Genomic DNA, 19,253 nt, shown 5'->3' with positions numbered 1-19,253 from the left:
TTAAATCTAATATAAAAAGCCATTACATAGATAAAAATACAGCAGTATGCCAAGGGCTCTTTAGCTTTTCTTTGCCTCCATCTCTCTTAGCTCCTTCAAAGCTACCGTAAATTAATGAGCAGTCTGAATAAAAGCAGCATACTTGCTTGCACATGTATTTCTGACTGGTTCCCTGATACCCCCTTCTAAAAAGATTGTTGCCTCTTGGGCCCTCACAGAGACATTTTAGAGCAACCAGTGAGAAAACAGAACTGCTCTAATAGAAACAGAGATGGTGCAGGAACCCTTCCCAATCAGCCTCTCATCAGCCCTGGTCTATTTCCCCATAGAGGCTTCTTGAAATTTCTGTACTACAGAATATTAGAGTTTCTCAAAGCACAGTTTTGAAAGCTACTGTTAATTCCTAAGGATATTGATCTATTGTGCTGCTGCTGTCAACAAGGTCAGTGAAATAATGAGGACCTTGGGATAGATGTAATGGAAATGAAATACTAATTCTAAAAAAAAAAAAAATTAAAATAAAATACTAATTCTATTTGGATATTTTCCAAAATCACTAGTTTGTCAGTAATTACTATATTATATATAGTTTTGGTAGCCATGCCTCAAGAATGATAAAATATTACTGAAAGGGACAGCTAAAATATTCAAGGGGTTGGAAAGAGAAGAGATCTGACTTTAAAAATATTGTAATTATTTAGCCTGGAAGTACAAAGGCAAATGCATATGACTTATGTCTCAAATATCATGTATGGATTGGTGAACACAAATTTATTTGACAAATGTTAGTATACTTGGCTTGAAGTTACTTAAAACTTAGAAGCAGTAAATCAAGACATGAAAGGAATCTTTCCTACCTTACATAGCAAGTACTCACATCATGGAAACTGTTACCCTAAAAAAATTACAATATAAACTGAATTCAAACCTATAAAAGTATTTAAATTTATAAATGGTCTCTAAAAAACCTAGGTAAGATGATTTGGAATAGAGAATCTGAGAGTAGGAAGGAATCATAGAGAAAATTTCGTGTAACTTTTTCAATTTATAAAGAAACCTAATTCAAAGAGATCAGTCACTTGCCCAAGGTTACACAGAAAGTGATAAAGCTGGGGCAAAGCAAAGTTCAGGATTTTCTTAATCTAGAGCCCTTTGATCTTGGTGCCCACAACATATATTTTTAATTTATGCATGCAGGAGAATGGTAAAAAGTTTAATCCTCAAAATTATGTGATAGGTACTATTACTGTGTACATTTTTATTGAGGAAACAAAGACTGACTCTCAGAGGGTAAGTAAACTGCCCAAGGTTTACATTTCATAGCAATGCTAGATATTGAACCCTGCCTCTCCTGACTTCAAAGCCATGCCCTTAATTGCTACATTGTGCCACAGTTTCCATATACTCTTCCAGCTGGGTGACCTTAAGTTACTTAACCGCTCTGAACTTCATAGTGTTTGGAGAACAAACCCACCAAGAGATCATTTTAACATAATATGAGAAGTGCAACATTGAAATACAAAATAGCATTGGCTACTCAAGAAATTTGGAGGAGTACAGAAAGATAAATTGTGGACAGACTTGAATGTCGGTATATGAAGTTTGGCCTTGACCACTTAGGCATCTGCTGTTGAACTATTAAAAGGACTTGATGAAGTATTTTAGGAAGATGAATCTGTGGTTGAGGGAGCACAAGAGTGGAGACCAGGAGATTAATTGAGAAGTCTAAAATGGTATGGATCCTGAAGTAGGATAGTGGCAAAGGGAAACAAAAGGAAGGGACAGATGTGAGATGCTATGAAAGAAGACTCAGTGGGACTTAATAGTTATTTAGATATGGAGGGAAGAATTGGTAATGACTGTCGATAAAGGAATTGTGCATGTTAAACTGAAAAACCTCTTTTAAGTTAAAGTTTCTTGTGTATCTCATGATTCTTAATGGGTTATTGGCATATAGGTCATTTAATAAATGGCTTGTTGATTAGTTCAGCTGTCACATAAAGATACTAATTTGTCTGCCTTCCTCATATTGTGGAAGCCCTTTGAAATACATAGTATAGAGTTCATTATGTGTCAGGTACTTTGCTAAGCACAGTAGATAACTAAAATGAAAAACAAGATAGGCACTGCCCTCAGTGATCTTACAGTCTAGTATTCCTTATCTAATATTTTAGTTTTATAACTTCATAATAGTCAAACATTTTCATCATCCATGAGTGTGAGCATTAAAGAATCATGTAATTCTCAGTGTGAGCAGTATCACTCTTAAGGGTGTGAAGATTGGTTCTTGGGGGTGAAAAAATTATACTCTTTCATATATAAAACACACAGATATACATACAGTACATAAACAGATATACAATATATCTGTGGTATTAAAACTTCATTGGAGGGTGCTATTATGAAAAAAATGTCTAAAAAGTCTGCTCGGTGGTGAGAGGGTGCTAATAAAAGTTTCAAAAACTAAGCTAAATTTATTGCAATTATAGTTATCAAGGGCTTTTTAAAGGGGATAGATCCCTTAACTCCTTAGCCAACTAGTTAAAAATTCAGACTTTTGACAATTAGGATTTTTCCATGTATTTTGCATATAGGTATATGTTGTTGGAGGCTATGATGGACAAAACAGACTTAGCAGCGTAGAATGTTATGATTCCTTTTCAAATCGATGGACTGAAGTTGCTCCCCTTAAGGAAGCAGTGAGTTCTCCTGCCGTGACTAGCTGTGTAGGCAAATTGTTTGTGATTGGTGGAGGACCTGATGATAATACTTGTTCTGATAAGGTAAGCCACGTTCTCTTATAGAAATTACCAATGATGTATACGGGAAGAAGAATACACAAAGCTAATCAAATAGATAGCAAGGTCCCTTAGTGTGAGGGAACCTTTTAAAAATTGTCTAGTACTTTATACTTTGGGGGAAAAATACTGAGTTTCAAGTTACTGAAGTGAACTCCTAATATATCTACCAATTTTCTGTAAAAAGCATTACCTGATCTTTTTTAAATGAAACTATGTCAGCGTTGGGATATTATACTAAATAAATTGTTTTAAACCTTTTACTGCTATAGTCTATAGAATCAAAAAATTACTGACAAAAAACACAGTTGGGAAGTGAATTAGCAGAGGGTAAGATACAGTAACTACACTGCTTCCAAGTGGGTCATCTTCTGCATACTTTAAAAGTATTTTTTAGAACAAAAAAGAGGAAAGGAAACCCCTGTAACGTCAATAGAGGGCCGATCAAAGTCACTACAGTTCATCGAATTCCTGGGACAAAAGAACATTTCCTTCCTGACATCTCAGAAAATACTGTTATTCTGGAAACAATTGTCTGATGCCTAACCTGTTTAGCAATTGTTAACTGAATTTTGTCAATCAATTATTTATTTTTCTAAAGATTTTATTTATTTGAGAGAGAGAGAGAGAACGTAGGGAGGAGCATAGGGAGAGGTACAAGCAGACTCCGTGCTGAGCACAGAGCCTGATGCGGGGCTCCATCTCACAGCCCTGAGATCATGACCTGAGCTGAAACCAAGAGTTAGACACCTAACCGACTGAGCCACCCAGGCGCCCAATCAATTATTTAATTAAACTTTAATATAATGTGGTCAAATGTTACATTTTTAGAATTCAGAATTTGTGATAATTCAAAGTATACTAAATTGAAGTTTACTTGTGTTCTTTTGAAGAAAGGACTTCCTAAAAGCATAAAGAAATTGTATTCAGATTGAGGCACTGTTATCCTATATGACACAGTTTTTTAAAAATCTAGACTGTTGGGGCACCTGGGTGGCTCAGTCGGTTGAGTGTCCGACTCTTGATTTCAGCTCAGGTCATGATCTCAGGGTTGTGAAATCAAGCTGCACATTGGGCTCCATGCTCAGCAGGGAGTCTGCTTGAGATTCTCTCTCTCTCCCTCTCCCTCTGTTTCTGCCTCTCCTCCCGCTAACGTGCATTCTCTCCTCCTCTCTCTCTCTAAAATAAATAAATCTTAAAAAAAAAAATCTAGACTGTTAGTTTAGTGGAAGTAAGTAAAGAAAACTTATCATGGTAGTGTAGTATCCATTCATCCTGGAAATAACCTGTGTTTGTTACTCTATTCTGTTTGATAGTAATAAATTTGCATTTCTTTTGAGAATTTTATAAATCAGACATTTCCCTGTCAAGCTAACCTTTCTTAATTCTGTGAATTAATGTGAATTAATTGATGTAGTTAATGGGATTTAATTTTTAATCATGTTTCTATGTATTGGTAGACTTTTTTATTAAGTAAATTTGCATTTTTGTATATAAATTTCAATAAAATATTTCTGTGTATTACTAGGTTCAATCTTATGATCCAGAAACCAATTCTTGGCTACTTCGTGCAGCTATCCCAATTGCCAAGAGGTGTATAACAGCCGTATCCTTAAACAACTTGATATATGTTGCCGGTGGACTGACCAAGGCAATATATTGTTATGATCCAGTTGAAGATTACTGGATGCATGTACAGAATACATTCAGCCGACAGGTAATGACATAAAACAGTCCAAAAGAAAAAATCAATCTAGGAGGGTCCAAATACGTGGCCATTATAAATATACTGTAATTTCACTGTTAATGTATTTCATGTATGCTTGAATTATTTCATAATTTTTAAAACCACATAAAGCATATAGTATGCCTGTTTTGAACTCATTTCAGGGAATTGTTTTATTGAAATAACTTAATTTTGGACCATCCCATGGTGAAGCAGCCGTTGCACTTGGGCTGGTAGTTTTTTTTCCCTTGACCTCTTTCAGAATCTACTCCTGTCCTTATCCCTATCTCTTACATATTTTGAAAGAGAAGAAATGCTCCCAAACTGGTTTTCTTTCCTTCCTGTGGTTTTTATTATAAAAGAAATGGCTGGGCTCAGATCTCCCTCATCCGTGCACACTACCTATACCCCTACTCCACCTCCACCCCCTGCCTCCTAAAAAGCCTTCTCTCAGCCTCTGATTCATGGCTCTACCCTCCCTCCAACCACCAAAATGCTTGATGGTTCTAATGCTGGAAATCTGGATCTACCTATATACTACTCTAGAGTTCTACTCAGAGGTCATTACAAATAATCTCCTCAGTCTCATCCATATTCTCTTATTTTTTCTGTCAACCCTTAAATATGGGCATTCCTTGAGTCTCTTTCCCCTACCCGCTTCCTAGTTTATTCTCTATTCCTGAGTGGTCACATTTATTGCCCACTACTGATGACTTCAAATCTTTATCTTCATTAAAGCCTCTCTCTTGTGCTCCAGACTCAAATTTCCAACTGCCTATTTGATATTTTTTATGATGTCCTAAGAGTTCAAACTTAAAACAGAATTCACCTTCTTCCCCAAGCCTACTTTTTCTGTTTCCAAACAACCCTAGTGAATGGAAAAACTGTTTCTTCCTTACTAACACTCACAACACTTCTGGCACCAGATACTGGATTTATTCCAACCAGTTCTCCATCTCCAGCTGAATGTGTTACAGTTCAGTTCTGACACTCTCTACCTGGAGTTAGCATCAGATTCCGCAAGTTGAGGGCTCATTTCAAGACTGCCACTGCTTTAGATGCCAAACGCTAGTTCCAGCTTGTCCCCAGTACTTTTGACTGACTGGCTATAAATTAACATACCCACAGCCCCCTCCTTGGGTTCAATTATTTGCTAGACCAGCTCACAGAACTTAGGGAAATACTTATGTTTATCAGTTTATTATATAATAAAGGATATCATAAAGGATACATATGAAGTGGCACATAGGGTGAGGTCCAGGAGGGTCCCAAGCACAGGAGCTTCTGTCCTGGAGTTGAGGTGCACTACCCTCCCAGCACAGGGATATGTTCACTAACCCAGAAGCTGTTCACATCCTGTATTTTGGAAATTTTTATGGAGGCTTCATCATGTAGTTACTAATGTAATTTCCAGCCCCTTTCCCCTCTCCAGAGAATGGGGAGTAGGGATGAAAGTTTTAAGATTCTAATTATGGCTTGATCTTTTGGTGAGCAGCCCCCCCATCCAGGAGCCAACCAACAATCACCTCATTAGAACAAAAGACTTTCCTATCACTCGGGAAATTCCAAGGGATTTAGGAGCTCTGTATCAGGAACTGGGGGCAGAGACCAATATATGTTTTTCTATTATTTCATACCTGGACTTAATTTCTTAGATTTTCCTCACTTTCTCCTAAATTTGAATCCATTATATCAGTTCTATGTCCTCAGAGTTTTTCCTGTTCTTTTCCATTCCTGTGGTTCCTGCTTTTGTTCAAGTTCTTATCAGTTCTCCCTAAACAAAAACAGTATTCTAATTAGTGTTCTTTAATGTCTTCTCTCACCCATTTTGCCACTAGTTATTTTCCCATAAATCTTATTATGTCTCTCCTCTGATTGGAAACATACTGAATAAAATCCAAGTTTCCCCACTTCATTCTAGGCCTTCTGTCGTCTGACCTCTGCTTGCCTTTTCAGCTTCACTTTCTGCAACTTTATCCCAATTAAGTGTCTGTAAAATTGCATTTGCTATATAGATCGTATGTGTTCTTGCCTTGGTTCATGATGTCCTCTCAGACTCTAATGTCTTTTCTACCTTCTCTATTTGTAATTCTACTCTTTCAAGGACGACTTTATAGTTAGAACAAACTGAAGTTTCCCTGTTCAGGATTTATCTTCTTTTCTGATATGTCACTCCACTTACACCTCTATTATGGCAGTCATAATATTCTGTTATGGGTATAAATGTTTATTTCCATACCAGAATTCCATCTTCTTGAGAATACTATTTTTTCTAACTCATTTTCTGTGTATCTTGCATTAATTGGTGCTCAGTAAATACTTATTGAATAAGTAAACAAATGAGACAGTGCAGTAACAAGAGACCTAATTTTAAGAGTCTTATATGCAAGATGCATAAGAGATATAGACTGTAAAGGTAATGAGTAGGGTTTGAATGTAACACCATTTTTCTAAAGTTTTTGACATTGAGGTATAGTCTCTAATTAGTAATGTATTCAAAGTAACATTGCCTCAACTGATGAAAGGGACATAATAAGACCTTCAGCTTCATGGTATAGAGGGAATATAATCTTCTATCCCTCTTGTATCACATTTAAGTAAAAATGAATCACATTTCTCTAGTTCAGTGGCCTTTCCTGGAAAGGACAATCTCCAGGTCTGTAGAGGTGAGGGTGTGCCCTACCATCTAAGAACCCGTATTATAGTCACATGCACCTGTGCGACAAGTGTTTACACTTACTTCTAAACTTTTTTTAAGTAAACTACCCCGAACATGGGGCTTGGACTCCTGACCCTGAGATCAAGAGTCACATCTACCAACTGAGCCAGCCAGATGCCCCAATTTCTAAATTTTTTAATCAAAGCTAATCTTTATTGGCTTAGAGTGAATATTTTAAAGTGTAACGCAGGGGCACCTGGGTGGCTCAGTCATTAGGCGTCTGCCTTCGGCTCGGGTCATGGTCCCAGGGTCCTGGGATCGAGTCCCACATCGGGCTTCCTGCTCTGCGGGAAGCCTGTTTCTTCCTCTCCCACTCCCCCTGCTTGTGTTCCTGCTCTCGTTATGTCTCTCTCTGTCAAATAAATAAATAAAATCTTTAAAAAAAAAAACAAAACACAAATCATTGAAGTCCAAATCAAATATTCTACATCAAATCTCTTGAAACAAAAAACACTGAGATTTCTGGGATTATCTTTTCTCCTCAGTTCATTCTTACTACCAGTACCTCTAAGTATATCTTTGTTAGGGGTGCCTGGGAGGCTCAGTTTGTTAAGCGTCTGCCTTCAGCTCAGGTCATGATCCCAGGGTTCTGGGATCAAGCCCCGTGTGGGGCTCCCTGCTCAGCAGAGAGCCTGCTTCTCCCTCTCCCTCTGCTGCTCCCCCTGCTTGTACTGTCTCGCTCTCTCTCTCTGTCAAATAAATAAATAAAATCTTTTTAAAAATCTTTATATCTTTGTAAATGTTATTGATTGGTAATTTTTGAACTATCTGTGTTTGCCTACCATTTAAAGCTAATCAATGAAAAAGGAAAAATCAACTGTAATTTCATATTAGACAGTTGAGTCAAACTTTTTTTATTTTTATTTTTTTTTTAAGATTTTGTTTATTTGACAGAGAGAGACACAATGAGAGAGGGAACAAAAGCAGGGGGAGTGGGAGAAGGAGAAGGAGGCTTCCTGCTGAGCAGGGAGCCCGATGCAGGGCTCGATCCCAGGACCCTGGGATCATGACCTGAGCCGAAGGCAGATGTTTAATGACCGAGCCACCCAGGCGCCCCTGAGTCAAGCTTTTTTTAAATGTTTAGAATATTAAGTGGCAAAAACGCTGAAAAAATGAGCTCTTTGTTTTGCAGATCTAATGGACCTAATGCAGCCTTTTTCTCTTTCTGTCCCTTACCGTTTCCATGCCTCTTGACTCTGCATAATTCCTAAAAGCCACAACTTGCTATTTTAAACATATTTTGCTTTTTAACTCTTGTCAGGAACATCCTTTGAAAAATTGTGGAATTTTTTTTTAGGTCCATGATGAAGTTTTTTCAATCCCTCTTCAGTAGCCCAGGTATTTAAAATGTCATTAAAGTTTAGAATAATAAATGAAAAAAATCTGACTCTAAGTTGGAATTTTAACATTTAAGCATTAAGCATTATAAAAAATAATAATTAAGGGGAGGGGTTTTTTTTAATATTAGGATCTGTTTCATTCCAATCTTGAAAAATAACATTAAAACTTCATGTATTGGGGCACCTGCCTGGCTCAGTCAGGAGAGCATGCAACTCTTGATCTCCAGGTTGTGAATTCGAGCCCCAGGTTGGGTGTAGAGATTACTTAAAAAAATAAAATCTTTAAAAAAAAAAAAAAACTTCATGAATTAAAATATTTTTCTCTCTTTTTAAGACTTTATTTATTTGACACAGAGAGAGAGAGCATACAAGCAGAGGGAACAGCAGAGGGAGAGGGAGAAGCAGGCTCTCTGCTGCCCAGAACCCTGGGATCATGACCTGAGCTGAAGGCAGATGCTTACCGACTGAGCCACTGAGGCGCCCCAATAAATTATTTTTCTTACTAGCTGTCATTGCTTTTGAGATTCTAATAGAGTGAAATAAGTTACTATATCTGATACAAGTAATTTCCTGATCTGAAGGAATAACTGATTTCAAGGTTGCTTGCTTCATTTATTTCTGAGCATTATTACCTGAAATGACATTGTTTTTTGTTTTTGTTTTTTAAGATTTTATTTATTTATTTGACAGAGACACAGCTAGAGAGGGAACACAAGCAGGGGGAGTGGGAGAGGGAGAAGCAGGCTTCCTGCAGAGCAGGGAGCCCGATGCGGGGCTCGATCCCAGGACACTGGGATCATGACCTGAGCCGGAGGCAGACACTTAACGACTGAGCCACCCAGGCGCCCCTACCTGAAATGACATTGTAATAAGATCCTGTAATTATATAGTTTAAGAATCACCATTAAAGTGACTGTAAGGTTCAATACTATAGGCTAGGTTCTATCTGAAAACTGAGGATGATACTGTTTTTTATTGTATTCAGAACTTTTAGAATTTATAGAAAGAGCACACTGTGCTTTAGATGAAAAATGTTGTACTTTGGCACATAATTGGTACAATTCATGGGTGATACTCTAGATAAAAGTTTGTCGTTCATTAATGATAATGGGCCAGGTTATTCTGGGTATGTGTAAACTCTAATATAGGTATTTTTAAGTACTCACGAATTCTTTTAGACCTGAAGATATTATCTTCTATTATATAAGTCTACCAAGATTTAATTTCTTCTATAAGAGCAAAACTTAGGGACGCCTAGATGGCTCAGTCTGTTAAGCCTCTGCCTTCACTGATCTCAGGGTCCTGGGATCAAGCCCCACGTCAGGTTCCCTGCTCAGCCAGGAGTCTGCTTCTCCCTCTCCCTCTGCTCCCCTCCACCTGCTCATGCTCTCTCTCTTTCAAATAAATAAATAAAATCTTAAAAAAGAGCAAAACTTACATACACAGCAAATCTTGTCAAGTAAAAATGTTTATTGTACTGATTGGTAGAACCTATCTCGTTAGTTATATAGAAACAGGATGATAGTAATATGTAATAACTTTCTGAATTAAAGTAATTGAAAAATTAAAGTAATGTAAATAGAATATTTGACCTGCAGCATAACCAGATCCATGAAATAGGGAGACAATTTTAGTGTCATTTCTTTCTTGGAAGGATCACTCTCATCCTTGCAAGAATATTTGTTTTTTATAGTAATTATGTATTGACAGAAAAGAGTAAAATTCAGCTAAGAATCCCATTGTGTACAAAGTTAAAATATTATTTGGGGAGTTTCTATATCCCAGCCAAGCCCCTATAACAGTGCTTTGTTAATTTGTTTATAAGTCTTCCTCTCATTCATTCATTCAACTTGTTGGTAATCCCACATAATGATTAATGTTCCTACACCTTGGTCATGTAATAGCCACTTGCTGTAATAAAGGACCTCCCTGTAATAGGAGAAGCAAGCCACACTCTCCAAAAATATTTTTGTTCAACTACTGTTAAGTTAAAACCCTTCTCTCAGTCCACTACCCCCACTTCACCTCCTACATCTGGGCCCCAATCATAACATATATTTTATTTTAACATTTCATTCATGCACAATTATCTAGCACTCACACATAGAGCAGGAGTTAGGCAAAAGGGAGTTTATTTCATGACTTCTTTGTCTGTTAAAGCAGGTCTTATTTTACTTTTCAGTTTGCTACCAAATCCCTTACCTTCAAGAGTTAATTTTTTTTTTTTTTTTTTAATGTATTTGGTTCAACAGGAAAACTGTGGTATGTCTGTGTGTAATGGTAAAATATATATCCTGGGTGGAAGACGGGAAAACGGAGAAGCCACAGACACTATTCTCTGTTATGACCCTGCAACAAGTATCATCACAGGGGTGGCCGCAATGCCCAGGCCAGTGTCCTATCACGGCTGTGTGACTATACATAGATACAATGAAAAATGCTTTAAGCTCTAAAGCCAGGATACCTCACCCAAGAAGCCACACTGATCCAAGATGAGAGGTTCTAAGAACTCCAGAGTGGGAACTTGACATATCTCCTTTGTGCCATGTACACAAAAAAGTAAAAATAGTAATTGTGGTGCCTTTTCCCCTGAAGTATCAATCTTTCAAACTGTAATAAAGCCTTTCCTGTAATTGGGAAAAAAAAATTTGTTGTTGTTGAAAGTAATAGTGGTTATTGCTTGGGTTTTGAGAGTGTACCTTTGTAAGTATTTGTAAGAAACTCACGTGGAGTAGGAAATAATGTCTGCCTGTGTAACTTTTAGGAACTTGTGAATGGTTTCTCCATTTATATATGTTTATCTGTAAGCCTGTATATTCCTTATTTTGTCATACATGTATAGAAAATTGCATGACTTAGGCTTCATTTAGGTTGACTCACATAATGCTTAGAATGCTTACAAAGGGAGGAAGTCAGTTTAAAAAATCTTTTTCACTAAAAATATATCCAAACTGATTAATTTTATTGAAGGTTTTTTTTTCAGTAATTGATAAAAATGTAATGACAACAATTTGAGTATCATAAAATACTGAATTATCATGACTTCTTAGAATTGCTTATATTAAACATATTTTTGGAAGAACATTGGGTAGGAGATAGAAAAGCAAGTGCCCCTAAAATGCAGATTAAAATTATAGGTTAATTCCTAAGAAAAAATTATGTAAGACCATTGAAGGGAAAAACGACCCACTGTGGCTCTCAAAGTACTTATGTATCATCTCTAAATCCTCTAAGGAAGCACCTTTTCTTGAACCTGGCAAGAGAGTCGAAATCCATTTTGTGATATTATTTTGTGGAAAACAAGGACAGGTTTTCTCCCTAGCCCAGTAGGGTTTGACTTCATTAGTATGGTGCTTTGGGTGAGGACCTCTTCCCTGGTTATCCTCCTTTCCTGTGAACAGGAAAAATGCTGGAGTCTCCACTCTTGAGTTGCCTTTAAAGGATAAAGCAGGGACCACCTATCAGTGGGTCCATTTTTCTTTTAAAATTAGCTATCCAAAAAAACTAACAGTGGTATTCGCAGTCTTTTAAGATAAATCTTTCAGTTGGTACCAATCGTGGAAAATCCTGGTCAACATTCTCAAGCTTCTCTACAACAAATTGCCTTTGTCTAGGTTTTTCAACTCCAGTTTATAAGCTTACTGGTTTTCAGAGTGGAATGTAAAATTTTTTCTAAGGCAGATGGAATGGCAGGAACTGTAGTATAAGTGATTACTGTTATTCCTGGGTGAACATATAATTTACCACATTTTAGGGATATTCCAGGGATGTACCAGGTAGCCTGCTGGGTTTCGACTGCCCAGGCACTATTGTTGTCTCACATCATAATTATATACTCGTCACAGGAGAGATGATGCAAATGTGTGATTATAGTGCCACCAGATTTCTGTTAAAACCAAGTTAGTAATAAAAAAAACCTAACATAGATAAACCATTTTGTTTTCTCATCTTAGAAGGATACAGAGATTTCTAAAAACTATATGGCATCAACGCCAATTTAGCTGGAATCTGAATTCTGAGGAAAATTCTAAAGATCTTATAAGTGTTTAGGGAATTAAATTTTTCAAATCATAATTTGGAAACGATATGTACCTTTTTCTGATAATTGTCAGAGCAATTCAGGAAATAATTTTCTATCATTTTAGTTGAAAGACCATTGTAAATACAATTGGGATATTTGTTTTAATTCCAAAGTAAACATCTGCAATATACCTTTTGTAGATAATGGAACCTATTTAGTTCAGAGATTCTTTGCGGTAGATGAGATAATGTATGAGAAAAGTGTTTTGTAAATGCTGAGGATTATACAAATGACACTTGTTATTTTCATGTGTATTTGTAAGATCATGCCCATCCATAAATACAGACACTTCACACACAAACTTTCTCAAGATCACTTGTATTGTAGTACTTTTGTCTGTTGTAAAAGTATTAAGTATTTACTTGTATTTCTTTATACATTTATTTTTAATATCCATGTGTTTATTGTACTAAATTTGAAATGAAATCCTATAAAACAATTTGTTTAAACATAGACCTCATGACAATATTGTTTAATTTTTTTCTACGTAATTTAAAGCTACATGAATTAAGTAAGCCACCAAAAACTTAGCTTGAATCCTATGAAATTAACAATTTTTGAAATTACTCAACTGATATTTTAATATCCTTTAAGTATTTATCTTCCTTTACTGATTGTTGATAAGTAATGGTGTTAGCATTGATAAAAGAATTTTAGGGTATAATTAGTATACCAAAAGGGATTCATCAACCAAATTGTGTCAGATTATATTCATACTGTCATCACATAGTTGACAGATTTCCTTTTGATAGGAGATGCTCATATAAGCCTTTGGGTTAGTATGTATGTATATACATGTATAGATAGATAGTATGGTCATGTACACACATATATACAAACACCAAGAATTTGATCAGTTTGTGATGATCAGAAAAAAGCACATAAAGTAAGAATTGGTTGACTTCATTAAATTCATTTCCGGAAGATTTTTTTTATTTGGACATTTCTATAATACTCATTTACATTTGAAAGTACATGATGAGGGGCACCTGGCTGGCTCAGTCAGTAGAGCATGCGACTCTTGATCTTGGGGTCATGAGTTTGAGCCCCACACTGGGTGTAGTGATTTCTTAAAAAAAGTTTGAAAGTACATGAGTATTAGTATAATGACTTGTATACAGTCAGAATCTATGTAATACATAAATTTTCATGAGATCAGAAAACAAATTGGAGGTAGAGACAAGTTTGCTAAACCCATCTGTGATATCTCGGTGGGAAAAGGAATTCAAGTGTATGTTTTGTGGATTAACAGGAAAGTATAGTTGTTTTTTGTTCATGAACGTGTGTTTTCCTATTGATGAGTGAGCTATAAAGTGGTCTAATTTTTACAACAGTAGACCTTTGTTTTCAAATTTAATCTTCCCACTGACTACTGCACAGGTATGAAATAGCTTATTGAATCTTCAGTAACCTTTTGTTTCCCTAGATGACTGAAATATATTTACTCCATTTAAACCAGGTGGTAAGAAAAAAATGATGTAAATACTCAGGGAGGGTATTAACTTGTCATTTTTGCCTATTTGGGGTGTTTAAAGTGCCATAACTATATGAACTTCATGATCCTAGAGTAAATTTAATTCGGTAAAGGGGCTTCACACAGGTGGTGGTTGAACATTCATTCTTTTATATTTAGAAAGATGAAAATGTTTTGTGGACTGATACATTTTCTCTTAGTGAATACGAATTGTTTATGTCTCTCTACTGTCATATACCCTTTTGAAACTCAGGAAAGACAAAGGTTCAGTTATACTACTTTTGTCAATACGCAAACCAGGTGTGTATTTTTTTTTTTTTCCTGTTGTCTGGATATGGCAATAGATATTTTTAAAAAAAGAATTGCTGTGAGAACCCAAACATGAAAAGAGAGGGTTTGAATTGTTGTGTGTGCCTTTCGTGTCTTGAGATTTATATGTGGAAAAGACATCTCCAGAGTGTATTTTCAAAGAGAAGAAATAGCTATTTATGTGGTGCCAAGTGATAAGATAATGTCTCTTAAAGGTTTCCTATGGAAGCCTTTATTTTACTAAACTCAAGACACCAGTTAACCTCAACATAATTTTGGCCTTACTAGAATTTCTTGTGCATTATATTGAAAGCCAGGTTTACATCACCTCACCCCATTATTCTTTTTAGTTAAATAAACAAATTCGCCATATCAGGTAACCAGAATGGGGGCAATTTGGTTGGCCTTTAAGTAGGTTTGACTAGGTAGCTCTACTTACTGTCACATCTAATGCTAGACATCAGAAACCACTTGAGCCAGAGTGTGAACTGATAATTCCAGAGACATTTTCAACATACTTCAGACATTTTTAAATGTTTTTTATGAATGTGTTACATTTGTGTGATTGCCTTAGATATTAAATTTACTTAGTGCTAAAGATGATCATCATAAATAATTTTTTTAAAACAGCAGTAGTCATATAACTTATTTTATATATTGTTCCAAAGAAAAAGAATTTGTTTTAATGTTTTCAAAATAACTGCATCTGAATTTGTTTATGTGCCTTAAGTTCTCTAGTGCTATTTCAACTTTTGTTTTCATACTAAATGAAGCTTACCTTAGATGAGTTTCATATTGGTTTCCTACAGAGTAAGTAAACTCCCCTTCTTAAATTTTTTAATAAGCACCATGTGGTTGCTTGGCAGAATGAGAATATTAAGGAATGTTGTTGACTGTTTGGAGTTTTATTATATTTGAGGGTTTTGTTTTTGTTACCAAGGTGCTTTTTAAGATATTCAGACAAACATCTAACATTGATTAAACGTTTGAAAACATCATTTGCAATATCTACATCTAATGTCAGAAAAGTAAATGTACTTATTTTTGTTCCATCCTTATGTACAATTTTTTTCCTTCTATAGTCTTTTATATTTCCTGAAAAAGTTCTTACTCTTGCTTTCCCCATCATCCCTCCCCGCCCCCAGTTTCTTTATTTAAATTATTGAGAATTTCTGGAGCTAAGACAACAATTACAGAGTTGAAAAAAAGCGTAATATGCTTTACAACTTGTATAGACCTATGGCAGCCAAATGTCATTTGCTTTCAGTGAGAGGCTCCAAGAATTCACAGTGAAAAAAAATGCTTTGTCATTGTTCTCAATTTGGTTGTAGCACAGTAATACTTAATGTCTTGTTTAGATATTTGTGCATAGTTTAATTTTTTTAAAGTTGTATCTAATAAAATGTCCTTTAACCATTATTATTTGACTATACAGTTGTATTAAATTTTGTTTACCAAAACCTTGTTGTTTTGTTTTATTTTAAATACATCCAAATGAGGGGTGCCTGGGTGGCTCAGTCGTTGGGTGTCTGCCTTTGGCTCGGGTCGTGATCCTGGGATGGAGCCCCACTTAGGGCTCCCTGCTCAGTGGGAAGCCTGCTTCTCCCTTTCCTGCTCCCCCTGCTTGTGTTCCCGCTCTGTCTCTCTCTCTGTCAAATAAGTAAATAACATAAATACGTCCAAATGGTTGTGCAAAAAAAAGGGATGGAGGAAAATTCATATTAATATATGTGCATATTTACTGGCACGGCCATAAAGTAACTAGAAGAATAAACTAAAACATTGGTGTATATGAAGAAATACGGTGGCTGAGGAGCAAGTAAAAAGGAAACACCACTGCATACTCATTATATAATTGTATGTAATTATGTATAAATATGCATATAATCAATGTTTTAGTCTGAACCACATGGAAGTGTTACCTATCCACAAAAAAAATTTTAATTACCAGAAAGTTACCCATAACGTGTACTCTAGTGTTCTTTGATTTGACTCTCAAAAGTACCCCTGTAGTGATATTAAGAGTAGAGGATTTAAGAAATTTTCTTTCAGATGTCAAAGAGAGGGCATATTATTTATGGGAGAGGCAATGTCTGATTTTACATTAACAAAAGTAAAATTTTGAAAAGATAGAAATACGTTATATAAGCATGTGGCTTAGCTTTTTATGCTTAGTTTTTAAATGTGCCATAAAAATGGCAAGTTAGAGTGCTTCTTAAATAATAAATGCTAACAATTTTTCCTTTGACTCAATTCCTTTGTAGCCACACCTGGAAAGTGCATGGGTTTCATCAGAACTGATTCCAACCAGTGCTCTACCATAAAGCCATTTAACCCCTGAACCATACTTTCCTTATTCTAGGACAGGTCATGATCCCCACTTCACAGGCTTGTTGTAAGGAGATGAGCTAAGGGGACGTGTGTTAAAGGGTGAATAGTTCTGGCACGGAAGAGGAGAACATAAATGTTGGCTCCTTGTCCATGCAGCTAGTTTAGGACAAAAATGCAATATGTAAAAGTAGGGAAGGAGTTGAAAAAATAAGAAGTATTTGTTAGCTTAAAACTGGAAAACCATGGACAATGGTTAAGGAATAGAAGCCTCTTGTAATTTCAATTTTATCTTTAAAAAATCACCTCCGCTCTTGAGGCACCTGGCTGGCTCAATAGGTAGAGCATGTGACTCTTGATCTCAGGGTTGTTGAGTTCAAGCCCCACGTAAAACATAAAGAGCTTACTTTATTTTTTTTTTAAGATTTTATTTATTTGGGACAGCACAAGCAGGGGGCGGTGGTGGGGGCAGAGAGAGAGGGAGAAGCAGACTCCCCTGCTAAGCAGGGAGCATGACTCAGGGCTCAATCCCAGGACCCTGGGATCATGACCTGAGCTGAAGGCAGACGCTTAACCAACTGAGCCACCCAGGTGCCCCAGGTAGAGCTTACTTTAAGGAAAAGAATCATCTGCACTCTTAATAGAACGAGGAAAAAAATGGGCTAAACCTGCCTTCTGCTTCTCTGATATTAACCATTGATGGAGATTCAGAAAATCAAAAGGCATGGTTTTCCTCCTAATTTTGTTGAGGCCTTTATTTTTTGTTTATATTATATAACGTTTTGACATCTTGGGGGAACTTTGCTGGGAGAAACTGCCCTTCCTAAAACTAGCTAATTCCTGAAAACAGTAACCAACTTGTCAGTGAACCTATGTTTCATATATAAATCAAACAATCTTTCGTCCATACCCCCAGCCACCTCCTTTAACTCTCACACACCAAGCCAATATTTTCCCTACCCTGAATCACTCCAGGGCCAGGTACCAGACAACTGTGAACAGCTCCTCTGTCCTGAAGCCTGCCGGAATTATTAAAACTAGCCAGTCTTAAACTGAATACCCTGTCCTGCCTTGACTTCCTCATGGAAACACCAATAAAAGCTCTAGCATATGCTCTCCCCTCATTTCTTTTTGCCTCCTGACAATGGTGCTTTCTCTGTGGCCCTGCATGACATGGAGGAACCACGAGTAACATTAAACTTTTATCTCAATGGCACTGACCTCTTTGTATTGTCAGTCAGTCACCTTTATAAATTAAGACTCACAAAGCACAGAGGGACTTAATGTTTTAGTGGGTAAAAAAGCACCAATTCTGTTTTTTATGGCAATACAAGAGCCTGTTCAGAATAGACCTTAAAACAGGATTTTTGAGTCATAGTTTGATAAACATAATAATCAGTACATATGTACTGCAACCAAAGCGCTAAAGAGGGATCAGTCCAAAGAGTCCAGGCTTTGAGCACTGATACCCTTTTATTTAGAGAAAGTACAGTAAAGGGAGGCATCTTGTCCAAATGGAAGAAGAAAAGGAGATTTTAAAAGATCACATGGAGGGGTGCCTGGGTGGTGCAGTTGGTTAAGCCTCAACTTGGTTTCAGCTCAGGTCATGATCTCATGGATCATGGAATCGAGCCCCAAGTCAGGCTCTGCCGTCAGATTCTCTCCCTCTGCCCCTCCTCCCACTCTCGCACACACACTCTCTCTCTCAAAGGAAGGAAGGAAAAGGAAGGAAGAAAGAAAATCAGATTTATTTGTTCACACACACTCTCCATCCTACTGGGATTTGGTGGATGATACCAAAGATGGTAGGGCTTTATAGGAATTCAGTGTCCACACGTGTACAACAGAAGAGGTAAAACAAAAGAGAAAGCAAAAGGAACGCTTCAGAAAGCTTTCTAGTATGGTATGGCAGCCATGGAAATGGGCCTGGCCAGCCTCCAACTACAGGGAGCATAACTGACCAAATAATGCCCCAGCTGCTGGCTTTGAAGTCCATCTCGCATTTGCACGGAGGCCACGCATCCCACCAGCTGCTCCCAGCCAATGTCATGTGGCAGGGCTACTTAAGGCACATGTGTTCCCGAAAGATAGGTCTCTCCTTTTCGTTTCTTTTCTCTCCTTCTTCTCCTTCTTTTCCTTCTTCTTCTCTTTCTCCTTCTTCTTTTTTTTTAAGAGGGATGGGCGGTGATGGGCAGAGGAAGAGAGAGAATCTTACGCAGGTTCCCTACTCAGCGTGGAGCCCGACACGGGTCTCGATCTCACAACCCTGAGATCATGACCTGAGCGGAAATCAAGAGTCCAACACCTAACCAACTGAGCCACCCAGGTGCCCCGAGACAGGTCTCTCCTGATGGTGAATTTTGGCTCCATGCCTCCCATTCTACTTTGTCCAGCCTTCATTAAATTACATGGTAAGGCAGGATGTTTCTATCCAACCTTCTTTCCCTCTTCCCTTCACTTGCTTTTAGCATCTAACGG

At 37.0% G+C, this 19,253-nt stretch overlaps 1 protein-coding gene across 9 annotated transcripts in view; it reads left to right on the top strand.

Annotated features, from left to right (window-relative positions):
- KLHL24 (kelch like family member 24) overlaps positions 1-19,253 on the top strand; it is an 84,358-nt gene that overhangs the window by 27,706 nt on the left and 37,399 nt on the right. For 5 of the 9 annotated variants that reach the window (XM_032407077.1, XM_032407075.1, XM_032407076.1 and 2 more), the window contains 3 exons: positions 2,595-2,783; positions 4,327-4,515; positions 10,836-15,897. In XM_032407077.1, the coding sequence (XP_032262968.1) occupies positions 2,595-2,783; positions 4,327-4,515; positions 10,836-11,036 (579 nt within the window). In that variant the 3' untranslated portion in view covers positions 11,037-15,897. Of the gene's footprint in view, positions 1-2,594; positions 2,784-4,326; positions 4,516-10,835; positions 15,898-19,253 lie in introns of those variants that run through there. The other 4 variants (XM_032407082.1, XM_032407079.1, XM_032407078.1 and 1 more) reach the window with 2 other exon arrangements.

Source organism: Phoca vitulina, unplaced genomic scaffold, assembly GCF_004348235.1.
Source record: "Phoca vitulina isolate PV1807 unplaced genomic scaffold, GSC_HSeal_1.0 scaffold8, whole genome shotgun sequence".
NCBI lineage: Eukaryota > Metazoa > Chordata > Mammalia > Carnivora > Phocidae > Phoca > Phoca vitulina.
The sequence above is the reverse complement of the archived record's forward strand: the minus strand, read 5'-3'. Positions and strand labels throughout refer to the sequence as shown.